At 46.9% G+C, this 12,492-nt stretch overlaps 1 protein-coding gene across 2 annotated transcripts in view; it reads left to right on the top strand.

Moving 5' to 3' along the window:
- The window catches only part of Mrtfa (myocardin related transcription factor A), a 92,408-nt gene that overhangs the window by 57,387 nt on the left and 22,529 nt on the right, over positions 1-12,492 (top strand). For both annotated transcript variants that reach the window (XM_052161252.1, XM_052161251.1), the window contains exon 2: positions 4,510-4,575. In XM_052161252.1, coding sequence (XP_052017212.1) covers positions 4,510-4,575 — 66 coding nt within the window. The remainder of the gene's footprint in view (positions 1-4,509; positions 4,576-12,492) is intronic.

Here is a 12,492-nt window from a genome sequence, read left to right as displayed (position 1 = left end):
ATTGCTGGGCTAGTGAATGCTAGGCAAGGATTCCACCAACTGAGCTCCATCCCAGGCCCCACTTTTTACCTACTTAATTTTTATTGTAATTGTATTTTATGTGTATGGGTGTTGTCTGCATTTATGTCCATGTGCCACTCAACATGACTGGTGCCTCAGGAGGCCAGAAGGGGGCACCAGAGCCCCTAGGACTGATGTCACAAGCCATGTGAGCCTCTGTGTGAAACTGATCCTTGCCATGTGCATAACCACTGGGCCATCCCTCCAGCACGTCTTAAGAATAAAACTAGTGTGTTCGGGGTATCTGGGTCTAAATGATAGGTCATGTATTTTTATAATTTGAATACCATTAAGTGAATTTAAGGATATGGGATCAACTACAGTGTACAATGCATGAATAAAATCGATGTGACTCATTGATGCAAGGATGATGCTCTGATTATCAAATGCTAAGCTTCGAAGACTAACACCCAGCTGCTTCTCTAGACCTTCCCAGGAAAAGAAGTTCTCTGGTTTGATGCTAGAGAGTGTAGAAGTGTGTTTTAATAAAGTTAGTGCTTTGCCCACTCACTCTTAAGAAATATTTAAAACCAGTTCAAATGATTTGCTTTTATTTTTAAATTTTTTATCTGTCTGTGTGTGGGGGTGGGGAGACAGACAGACAGACAGACATGGAGTCTTAGGATAACTTGTTGTTGTCCTAAGACAACTTAGGACAAGTTGGTTTTCTTCTTTCACTGTTTGGGTGCCAGGGATCAAATTCAGTCTTAGCAGCAAGTACCTTTACCTGCGAACCATAGATAGTGCTAGTGTGGGAGATATATGGAAGAATTTCGCATACTCTCCTGTTTGACTGTACATCATCACTGTTTAAATCTCCTTATCAGTCCCCAAATTAATAGCAAGCCAGCAGAAATGCCTGCTTGTGCACAAGCTTGTCTTTACAATTAACGTTACCAAATCCCACCAACACAGTACAGTGTCTGTTTCTACGTGGGATCGTGTGGGCAGCCTGTATACAGATGGACAAATGCATTCATAGCAGGCAAAGCAGCTGAGTGTTGTCAGAAAAGAACTGGAGGACCCTCTGGAGAGACTGCTTAACGGTGAGGGGCACTGGCTGCTTTTCAGAGGACACAAGTTCGATTCCCAACACCCATGTAAGGCTGATAGCCAGCTGTACCTCCAGTCCCAGGGAATCCAATGCCTGCTTGTCTCCACAGGCACTGGGTGTGTGGTGCACAGATAAACATTCAGGCAAAACACCCATACATATAAAATAATAAAATTTTTTGCAAAGAATTGGAAGAAAATAAACCGGATTAGCACGGGCAGCCTTAGAGTTCCCACTCTCCTATCTCCACAGACAACAGCACAGTCGCATAGTTACCCTTGTGACCCTGGCTGTGGGCACTTCACTCAGGACTATTAATTGGTATTTCAAAATTACCCTTGACTAATAGCTGTTTCACTAATTATTCTTTATTTGAAAGGTTCATGCTTAATTTAACCTCATTGGTTTCTGCTCTCTGAAATCAAATTAATTTGTTATTATTTAAGTAGACTTTAATAGCTTATCTTACCCCAGGTCTTAGGTACACTGTAGAAGATGACATATCATTGCCCCTTTATCCCTTTCCACCCCGCCTGGCCTGGCTTTGCCCTCTCTTTCTGTGAGTAGGCGGTGATGCTAAGTGCCCATACCTGAAAACTGCAGAGCAGCCTAGAACCATCTTCTGTTCTCTTAAGCTTTGTAGCACAAAATAAAAACCATAAAGGGCTGTGCTCTAATTTTCTTCTTCAAGAAAGGAGATGATGATCACAGCTGTCTTTATAGAGCTACTCATCTTCTTTGTCAGTGCCGAGGTTAAAACTGAGGGCCTTGCCTGTGTTAGCTATGACCTCTGAGCCATCAGGCCATTGAGTGCAGTGGTTAAATAAGTTAAAAGCACACCAGTCACTGAGCACAAACACAACTGTAACAAATACAGTGGCTCCTCCCAGTTGTATCTTATTGCTATGCTGGTGGTGTTTATGTTAATGCTGCAGTCCAGTTCCTAGGCGAGATTCCTCCACTGAAGTTGATTACCTCATCTCCTTTGACCCTAATCTGAACCAGTGGTTTTCCTCAGCACCAGATAATGAACCTGGGAGTCCTGTTATCTCAGCAGAGCTGACTTGCAGAAAATCTTGAGAGAAACAAAGTTAGGAGCTCAGGTTATGACATCAGATTGTTTGGGTTCAATTTCTGTTTCACCCCTTATTACTGAGACAAACGAGGTGAATTGGTCTCTGTGGGCCTCACTCTCCTAACCTGTAAGGTGGGATAAACAATACCAGTCTCCTTAGGGATCTGAGGAAAATGGATTTTAGAACACCAGTGGGTAGAGCTGAGAGGTAGCTCAGTGAACATGTGCCTCTCAGGCAGAGGGCCCGGGATGTGATCCCCATTGTCACAAAACAGCACATAGACAGACAGACAGACACACACATGCACACAGACACCAAAGGTGTGTAGAATAGGGTCTGGTACAAAGCACATGTTATAAATATCAGCCACTGGATTGTTGTTGCTTTTACCTATTTAATTAAGACAATGTTAATTTGTTAAAAAAAAAAAATAGTTTCTTTGTTAGCTGTCCTGGAACTCACTTTGTACACCAGACTGGCCTCGGACTCAGAGATCTGTCTGCCTCTGCCTCCTGAGTGCTGACATTAAAGATGTGTACCAATTCAATTTCTTTTTTTAAGATTTATGCATTTATTATATGTAACTACACTGTAACTGTCTTCAGACACCCCAGAAGAGGGCAACAGATCTCATTATGGATGGTTGTAAGCTGTCATGTAGTTGCTGGGATTTGAACTCAGGGTCTTCAGAAGAGCAGTTAGTGCTCTTAACCGCTGAGCCATCTCTCCAGCCCCCAGTTCAATTCTTAATAGCCAAGATAGGCTCTGAATTTTTTATCTTACTGCCTCAGTCTTCTGAGTAGTTGCCCCCAGATTCCTGTCATTAAATGCCTACTATAATAAAATACAAATAACATTTTTTTATTTTTTGAGACAACCTTTTATTTCGTAGCAACCCCAGGCTGATGTGAAATTTTTAACAATCCTTTGCCTCAACCTCCAAAGGCTGGGAGAATATAGGTGTGAGCCACCATGCTCGGCTTAATAAGACTTTTTTTAAAATTAAATTTATAGGAGTTTGTAAATTAGCAGGGGAGGTACTCAGAGGTACCTCCACACAACACAAAGCATTGCTGTGCAGGTAAAGTAGCTTAGGTGGCCCAAGAAACTCTGAATATAGGGCAGACCAGAAAGAAAAAGTGGACATTTTCAAGTAAAAATGAAATTTACTTTTAAATGTGGGGGAAAGTCCGTGGTACCTATGGAAGAGTAAACTTTAACGTTCTCACTGGGGTGTCTCGCCCTAGGGAACAGAGCCTGGAAGTCAGCACTGCAGCCTGGTGTGACATAAGAGCAGGAGGCAAGCTTGCTAACAGGGCAGGGAAAGGAACTTGGAGCACAAATCATAATTTTGAGAGAAGGAGAAGTTCTACTTTGTTCCTATGACCTTGAGACACAGGCAAGAGCCCAGCCATTGTCCTTCCATCCTTGGATGCCCCTAAAAACCGCCATGAAGACAAGGCTGTGTTAGCACACCACTGTTCCCAGTCGGTGCAGGTTCCTCTCGGATGTGACTTTCAGGGCCCTGCAGTTGAAACCTGTTATGTGTAAGGGGACTTGCTGTGGGCTGTGGGATCCTCCTAACCCACCCTGGATGTTTTCTTAGCATCGTAACCACAGTTATGCCAGTTGATCCTTTGAGCAGTGTATAGTTGTAAAGATGACTGATGTTTAGTTTGGTAAAAAATCCCTGTTGTTTCATTAAGCAGTGTTGCGGAACAGAGCTAGGAGGGACACCTGTCTCCACTAGCCCGGATGTGCACTAAGTCATAGCTCTTGGTTGTCTCCTCTTAGCAGAGAAAGCCCGGGTAAAAACAGATGCACGTCGATGGCTAGATACCTTGTAGACTAGAGGAATGTGGTGCGTGTGAACGTAGCCATCCTTTTTAGACCCTGGTCTCTGTGCAGAGTGCATTTGTTCAGCACGCTCTGTACAAACATTTGCTGAGAACATAGACAGCGACCGGAAGCTCTTTGTGCTGGGCGCCGGCCCCATTAGACTTTCTCTGAGCTTAGAACTGGTGTTTCTCAGTCCCAGGAGGAAGGCTGAGTCCTGTAAGGTCTTGCAAGAGGCAAGACTGGTAGTTTGTGGATTGTTATCACCCTGCAAGACTCTTCGCAACTTCCTCTTGCCGCCCACAGCAGAATGCGGAAACCCTGCTGCGTCAGGCCACTTCTGCAGCTGCCCACCGTGGCAGTTTGGGATCCTCCTTTCACATCATAGGCTAACTTTTAGACTTTTCTGCATTTGAGAATGTGTCTGCTGATGTGGAATGGCTGACTAACCTTCATCTGTCTTCTCTTCTTGCTACCATGCAGTGCTGCAGTTGAAGCTCCAGCAGCGGCGGACCCGGGAGGAGCTGGTGAGCCAAGGGATCATGCCGCGTAAGTGTCTCTCGGCCTGGTGTTTGTGCACTTGCTCTTTGTGTCAGCCCGGCTCCCGTGTGGCCCAGGAGCATCCCATGAGCAAGGGTCACAGGTCGTCGGTCCAGTCTTACCCGCCTCTTACCTTCCCATCAGGAATCCTTGATAGAACAGGTTGTCAAGCACCCAGACTCATCAAGTGCACTGAAACCAGCAGTGTTAGGCTTCTAGCAGGTCGGTAGGTAGTCCTATGCCTGTGCATTGCGCCGTTCCTGGGTTCACAACATCCCCTCATGAGAGGAGCAGGGGCTGCTCTGGTCACAGATGCTTCGCCTCTGTGCTCTATGCTTTTCCATTGCACACAGGTACTGTCAGTGAACTACAGTTTATTTTAGAGCTCTGAGGCACCCGTGGCGGGTGTGTGTGTGTGTGTGTATGCCTGGATGGAGCTGTTGGTGAACGGCTCTAACACTGGACCAGTGGCCACATCCCTGGGGTAGAAATGAAACCAAACCTTAGACTGTTAGAGACAAGAAAGCCTGCTTTGAATAGTAAGAGCACTGTAGACAGTGAAGGCTGGAACCAGGGTCTTGCTTCTCTGACATGTCTTCGTGAGTTTCCAGTGGATCACACAAGCTTCCTTCCCCTGGTGGTATGTCATCACCACTCTGCTCCACCCTAAGGAGGAAGACAGTACATAAGCACTCTCGCGTGCGCGCGTGCGTACATACTCACTCACACACACACACACACACACACACACACACACACACAGAGCCCCCATACCAGCCATGTTGTTGCGCACTCAGAGGAGTCGTCTGCAGCTGACAGTGACTCTGCCCTGCTGTTGGGAGAGCTGAGATTAGAAAGGCGAGGATGAAGGGGGAAATGGAGACCAAGAAAGAAGACAGTATGACACCGCTTGGTACATGCGGTGTAGTAAGTTAATAGTGGTGGATGTGTTACCAGGAAAAAGTGGGAGATAAGCTGGCAAGGAAACCTGATTGGCTCATTTCTATAGTTCCATCATTTGGGAGGCTGAGGCAGGAGTTCAAGGCCAGATTGGGTTATAATGTGAGACTATGCCACAACAACAACTACAACAAAAGACAAACAAAACAGAAAAAGCATAGCAGAAAAGCCAGTGTCTGGAGTAGAGTGAGCCGGGAGTAAGGGGTACCACATAGAGGGGTGTTGGTTTGTAGGCACATTAGGAAGCCACTGAGGCTTCTAAAGGACTGAGGCTGTCGTTTGATTTGTATTGTGTGTTAACCTTTCCTTCACGGCCCCTCACGATGGTGTGACTCACCTGCTGTTCTTTGTGGTCTGTAAATTTCCAGAGAAGGAGTCACAGCAGCGCTGGCCTCTGTGGTAGACTCTGTAGTAGTATTGTTAGTAGGGCAGCAGTGTGTTTTATGCTCTGCAAGCCTCATCTAGGAGCCAGTCCCATCCTAGACCCCTCACGAGTGGCATATTTGTTTAGTGTCCACGAAGCCCCTCATACCTTCCAGTCCGCCAGACATTAGACACAGCCAGGGTTTGGGCTGCTGCAGAGGCCTGCGCAGACCCATAGCAGCTGCCATAAGGCGTTGCTACTGTTGAGAGCCTTGTGTCTAGGGCAGGAGGAGGGTCAGGGTCAAGAGGTTGTGCAGGAGTGGTGTGCCCGCATCCCCATATTCTTCTCCCCAACTTCCATGTTCTACTGGGATCATTGTCAGGTAGAGCTGAGCATTCGCGGCTTCCCAGCTTGGCACTTCTTTAGTGTGGTGCTCAGTAATTGCAGTTGTCCATGTGTACCTTCAGCTTCCTGAAGAAAGCCACTGATTTGTGTTTCTGTGCCCCAGTACCTGGCCCCAGATGAATGAAGACAGCCTACTGCAAAGTAGGGTGTGTGTGTGTGTGTGTGTGTGTGTGTGTAGAAAAACTAACAAACTAGCTAGAATTATGACCGCAGCATTGGAAATACCTCAGTAATCTCCCATCTTGCTGCAGCCCAGGTTGCAGGCTGCCCTAGATACCTAACTACATTCTTGGGTTGGCTCTGTGACTTGGGAACACTCAACTTCTCCTGTAGGAGTGGAAATAGATCCTTGAGGGTGTCTCCCCTCCAGGACCCCCCCCCCCCTGTGGAAAATGCTGGTTTTTACCTTCTTGGGGGGGGGAATGATGGTGAGGAGGGAAAGTGAAGTCAGGTGTGAGGCGCCCTCTCACCGGTGTGCGGGAATGCACACACTGGGTGATAGTAGTGGCCCCCAGCTCCCAGAGAGGCTTGTTATTTCTGCTGGCCTGCAGAGGAGAGTAACCGTACCTCAGTGTCATCCTGCCTGTGCCTCCATCACCCTTTACCTTGCTGGTGCTCCCTCTACCATGCTGGTGCTCCCTCTACCATGCTGGTGCTCACTGCTCTCCTCACCTGCAAGATTTTTAAGGGAAACACAGCTGGCCGGTGCCAGCAAGCAGTGAAAAGTAACACCTACTCTAAAGTGTCCTCTTGCAGTCTGTTGGGGTGGCCTGCGGAGTCTCCACAGGGTCCTTGTATTTAAATTAGTTGTACAACTGAGAAGGAAGGAAGGAAGCAAAGCCAGAGAAAGGAGCAAAGTCCCCGGGGCTGTATTTTATTTCCGGTTTATACCTTAAATCAAATCTTTTATGACTATGGAAAGGAAAAGTCAACCCAGCTGTTTCATTTCCCAGAATACTCCCTTGCCGCTCCCATGCCGGAGCTGCTCAGTTCAGCTGGGGCAGCAAGTCTGCGGGACATGGTGTGCTTCCGCGGCTCCTTCTCATCACGGGTGCCCTGTTCAGCGCTGCTCCGCACGGAGAGCAGCCTTCTCGTGGGACTTAGGGGATTAACCTCCTCTGGTTCCCACATGGCTCTCTGCAGCTCATGTTCTCTGATGGTGTGTCTCAGCTATGCATGTGGAGCTGGTTTCCCATGTACTCTTAAGCAGGGCCATTTCCCAGTATCCTTGGATCTCACTCTGTCTCAAATATAACACCACTTAAAACTCATCAAGTACAGAGTGCTGGGATGTAGGCCATGCAGGCTGGGCTCTGAACGTTACCTCGTGCTTTCTGGGGAAGAGGGAAGATGGTGCATGCAGGAATGAAGTGGGCGTTCAGTCCAGGGCCTGGAAGGAGTGCCCTTGTGATGGGGATGGGGGGACTCAGACTGGCTGTGAGGGGAGCCTTTGTTTTCCACCCCAGTGCTGACAGATACAGAGTGAAGGGCGTGTTCTGACAGGCCAGTGTCAAAGAGGCGTGACATTTTCCAAAGACAGGTGTGACTGTTGTCTGACCCAGGTAAATAGAGAACGCCTGTGCATTGTGGGTGTGGGAGAAGGGCCGCTGCTCCGTCCTCCTCAGCCTCTTCCACCCGCCACACTGAGCAGGGAGCAGAGCCCGTTCTGGCTGCGGCCGACCCATTTATCTCTCATCTCGAGCTAGTACCTGGCAGCCGAGATGCTTCAGCACAGAGTGAAGGAACACATCTGCCCTTGAAGGGCTCTGGGGGCTCCGCCTGGCTTTCCAGTCCTTTCATGGCTTCTCTCCCTCCCTGCTTCTCTTCCTTCCTTTCATTTTTTGGTACAGGAAGTCAAACCCAGATCCTCATGCTGGGCAAACGTTTGTCCTCCTCAGCTCTATCCGAGTTGAACCCTGTCCTTTACTTATTTATTTTTAGTGTGTGTGTGTGTGTGTGTGAATGTGAGATGTATGTACGTATGTGTGTATATGTGTGCATGTATTTTGTGTTTATGTATGATGTGTATATGTATGTGTGCATGTGTTTATGTATGTGTGTATGTACGTGTATGTATATGTATGTATGACCAGCTGGTTGTGAGTGGTTTTAGGTCTCCATGTAAGTCCTGTGAATCTCATGTTGACCCTGCAAAGAATGGTTGCAAGCAGTGGGTCCTAAAGCTCTGAATGAACTCTGACCCACCTTTGCTTTCTGGCCCCCCAGTTGCAGTTTGACCCTGTTGTTCATCTTGAACTAAGGCTGTTGGCCACCTAGGCTATGCAGAGGCAGTCTGGACACTTAGCAGTCATAGCGATCTAAGTGATCGTTCTGTATTTGCTAAAGAGTTCCTGTTCGTCTGACCCAGGAGAGATATCTTAGTTTCACAAAAGTCAGACTGAAGCAATGGAATTCATTCTATGTCCCCCTTTCCACTCAAGTTAAATTATTCTTTGTGGGTGTGGGGAGGGTAGACTAAAGCCAGCCTTGTATCCCAGGGGTGCACTCGGGGCCACTGAGCTATATTCGTTTCCTACAAAAGATTAAGGTGATAAAGTTGGAGGTGTCAAAGAAATGTTTGCTTGTTTTTTAAAGGGTTTTTAAAAACATTTATTTTGCCACATATATTAGTGCTTTGTATGCACATATGTAAGTGCACCACATGCATGCCTAGTGTCCACAAAGGTCAAAAGAAAACATTGGATTACCTAGAACTGAGGTGCCAGGCAGCTGTGAGTGGCCACGTGGATACTGGGTATCAAACCAGGTCTTCTACAAGAGTGAGTGCTCTTAGCTGCTGAGCCAGATCTCTAGCCCGAGAATGCTGATATTGTTAGGGACGTTCTGTCTCAGTAGATACTTCATAGATTAGTGCCATTGTGTGGGCCAGGGAAGGGCGGACCCTTGCCTGTCTAGACTTCCGCTGTCCGCTGCTCAAGTCCGTGTGGAAGGATACTTTTATGTTAGTCTCAGAATTGCTTCCTTATTAACCAGAGGTTTGGCCGCGATCTACCCTTTCCAGATGGAGCTTAGAAACACCCTACCTCCAGCACATCTTTTGCCCATGGGTGGTTCTGATTGCCTTAGGCGCCAGCTGCTTTTGGGCCTCTCAGAACCTCAGCACAGCCCATATGCCCTCTCAGTACAGAGGTGATTTGGCTGAAAGATGCTCTCCCTCGTCCACCCCACCCTGTCCCTTCCTTTCCCTTCCCTCTCTCCCTTCCTCCAACTCCTCTTCTTCATCTTGTTTTTTGTTGTTTTGTGTTGTTTTGTTTTTTGTTAACAAAAAGAACCCTACAAGATGACATGCCCTTTCCACAGGAATGTGATTGTTTAACTATAGTTACAGCTCTAAGGTTTTGGGTTTTTTTTTTGGGGGGGGGGGGTTGTTTTGTATTTCAGGAATGAGGCTGGACTGACCCCTAGATTGGAAGACCAGAGAAAGGTGTGTTAGGCATGTGGGCATGTGTCCCTGGAAGGCTTTCTTTTAACTCAGGAAAACCAGCTAGGCCCAAGGCTCCTAGAAATTTCAGCCGCGCTCTTGATAGACATCACAGTCCTTGTTTCTCTTCCTGCTGTTCTGGGGTGTGTGTGCTTCAGTAGACACTGACTGGCATAGAGGCCCTCCTGGGCCAGTTGATCCCAAGTCCTAAAATAGGAGTCTGGATTTCATTGTGTGCCTGGATGGACAAGCTTTGTTGAACAGAGTAGAGAAAGTCCGGGCAGTGGTGACACACACCTTTAATCCCAGCACTTGGGAGGCAGAGGCAGGCGGATTTCTGAGTTCGAGGCCAGTCTGGTCTACAGAATGAGTTCCAGGACAGCCAGGGCTACACAGAGAAACCCTGTCTCGAAAAACGAAAAACAAAAAAAACAAAAACAAAAAAAAAGGAAAGAAAGAAAGAAAGAAAGAAAGAAAGAAAGAAAGAAAGAAAGAAAGAAAGAAAGAAAGAGAGAAAGAGAGAGAAAGAAAGAAAAAGAAAGGAAAAGAAAGAAAAAGAAGGGGACAGAAGCAGGTGGATTTTTTAGTTTAAAGCTGACCTGGTCTACAGAGTGAGTTCCAGGAGGGGTTACACAGAGAAACCCTGTCTTGGAAAAAAAAAAAACAAAAAAAACAAAACAAAAAATGATTATCATTTGTTTATTGGCCAGGCATGGCGGCACACACCTTTAACTGCAGCACTCAACCAGAGGCAGGTGGATCTCTGTGAGGCCAAGCTAGTGTACAGATGAGTTCCAGAGCAGCCAGAGGTTTAGAGATATTGTCTCAAAAATAGAATTCTTTATTTTGTGAGTGAGTGTGTATGGGTGGATGTGTGTGTCGGTGTGGGGGAGGTCAGAGGGCTTAGTTATACAATTTTAATATCTTTTTAAAAGAACAGGAGGGTGGTGTTGCTTTTCATAATTTTTCTTAATATTTGAGGCATAAAGGGCAGTATTTTTCAAGGTAAATATGAGTGGAGTAGAGCATGCGTGGCCTACATAACACATTCCAGGCCAGTCAGTCAGGACTGCATCTGAGAACCTCTATAAGAACAAGATCCAGCAAAACCCAGAAGACACTACAGGAAGCAGAGAAGACTGTGAGGCTGTCTGTTGCTTACTTTGCTAATTGTAGCTCAGTGGTAGATGCTTACCCAGTATCTCAGCACCACACATGAATAAAAGACAGAACTCAGCTCATGCCAAGCTGAGCCCTAGCCTATATGATGGGGCGTGTGTGTGTGTGTGTGTGTGTGTGTGTGTGTGTGTGTTTTGCATGTATTGTTTTGAGGTTCTTTTCCAACTTTCAGATCATTCTCTCTCAGCTTCCCAGTTGCTTGCCACCATGCCTGGCTAAGACTCTCTTTTTGTTAAACGGTTTTGGGCTTTACCAAGGAAGGTGTAGTGGAACAATAGGCCAGTCTTTGGCTGCAGACTGATGTGAAAGTCACAAGTAAACACCTGTAATAACCATAAGGACCTAGACTCTTAAAAAGCTGACTCTGGTGACATGTGTCTACAAACCCAGTCTGGGGAGGTGATGCCTGGAGGACCCCTGGGACCTGCTGGCCTGTCTGACCCAGCCATCGAGGTCAAGATTTAACAAGAGACACTGTCTAAAGAAAGAAGGCGGAGGGACCCCAAGCTGCCTCAGTGGATAAAGGCACTTGCTGCGCACCTGATCCCCTGTGTTTGATTCCCTAGGACCTACATGGTAGAAGCAGAGAAACCCAGATAGTTGTCCTGTGACTTTTACACATACGCTATGGTATGTGTACCCCCACCACACACATAATACATAAAATATATAAAATACAAAAGGAAAAAGAAATTTTAAAATAGGCCAGAGATGTGGGTGGGTGGTGAAGGGTACTTGCTGTTCTTGTAGAGCACTCAGGTTGGGTGACTCACAGCCACCAGGAACTTTATTTCTGGTGGCTCCAAAACCCTCTTCTGCCCTCTCAGGTGCAGGGGTGTGTGTGTGTGAACATGTGCTTGTGAGCTCGCACCTGTGTGTATATTCACGTAAATAGAAATACAGCTTGAGTTTCTAATAATAAGTTACAATCATAAGCTGCATAGCAGTTGAAGAAGATACCCCTCCTCACCCTCCTCGGCTTTTACTTGTGGTAGTTGGCTTTTATGCTGGTCTGGCTGGGAGTGACAGCCAGGTACCAAAACAAGGGTGGAGTCAAGCCTGTGTGCAAAACAGGATTTGTGTTGAAGTGTCGTGACGATATGGACCATGCCTGCCCCAGATGCATGTTTCCTTTGAAGTATGGCTCTGTCGGTCGGCTCTCATGAACTTACCGTCTCAGTCTTACTGTTCCTGTTGTCATAGTCAGACCCTAGAGCTGTTGACAGGACTCTTATTAATGGCCTTTGTTGCAGTATTTTGATAGTCATAGAGTGTCCGCTGAACACAGGGACGAAGAAGGGAGGTCAGGTTGGTTAGCACTCGGGCCGTTTCTTTCCATGGGTAAGAAGGGAAGACTGCAGCAGTGCAGGCCTTCACCTTAACCCAGCGGAGCCAATGACAGAACACTTTCACTTTCTTAATGCTAACGATCTCTGGATGAGGTATATATAGGAAGCGCAACTGCCTTCTGTGCATGAGGACTGAAGCCTCAGAATCACATGACTTGCCTTTAGTTTCACTGTCTCTTAGAAACAGAGAGACTCAGCCCAGCTTTTGTAGCTCTAGACCTGGTGTT

This window comes from Apodemus sylvaticus, chromosome 17, assembly GCF_947179515.1.
Source record: "Apodemus sylvaticus chromosome 17, mApoSyl1.1, whole genome shotgun sequence".
NCBI classification, from domain to species: Eukaryota; Metazoa; Chordata; class Mammalia; order Rodentia; family Muridae; genus Apodemus; species Apodemus sylvaticus.
This window is presented reverse-complemented; position numbering and strand designations above follow the sequence as displayed.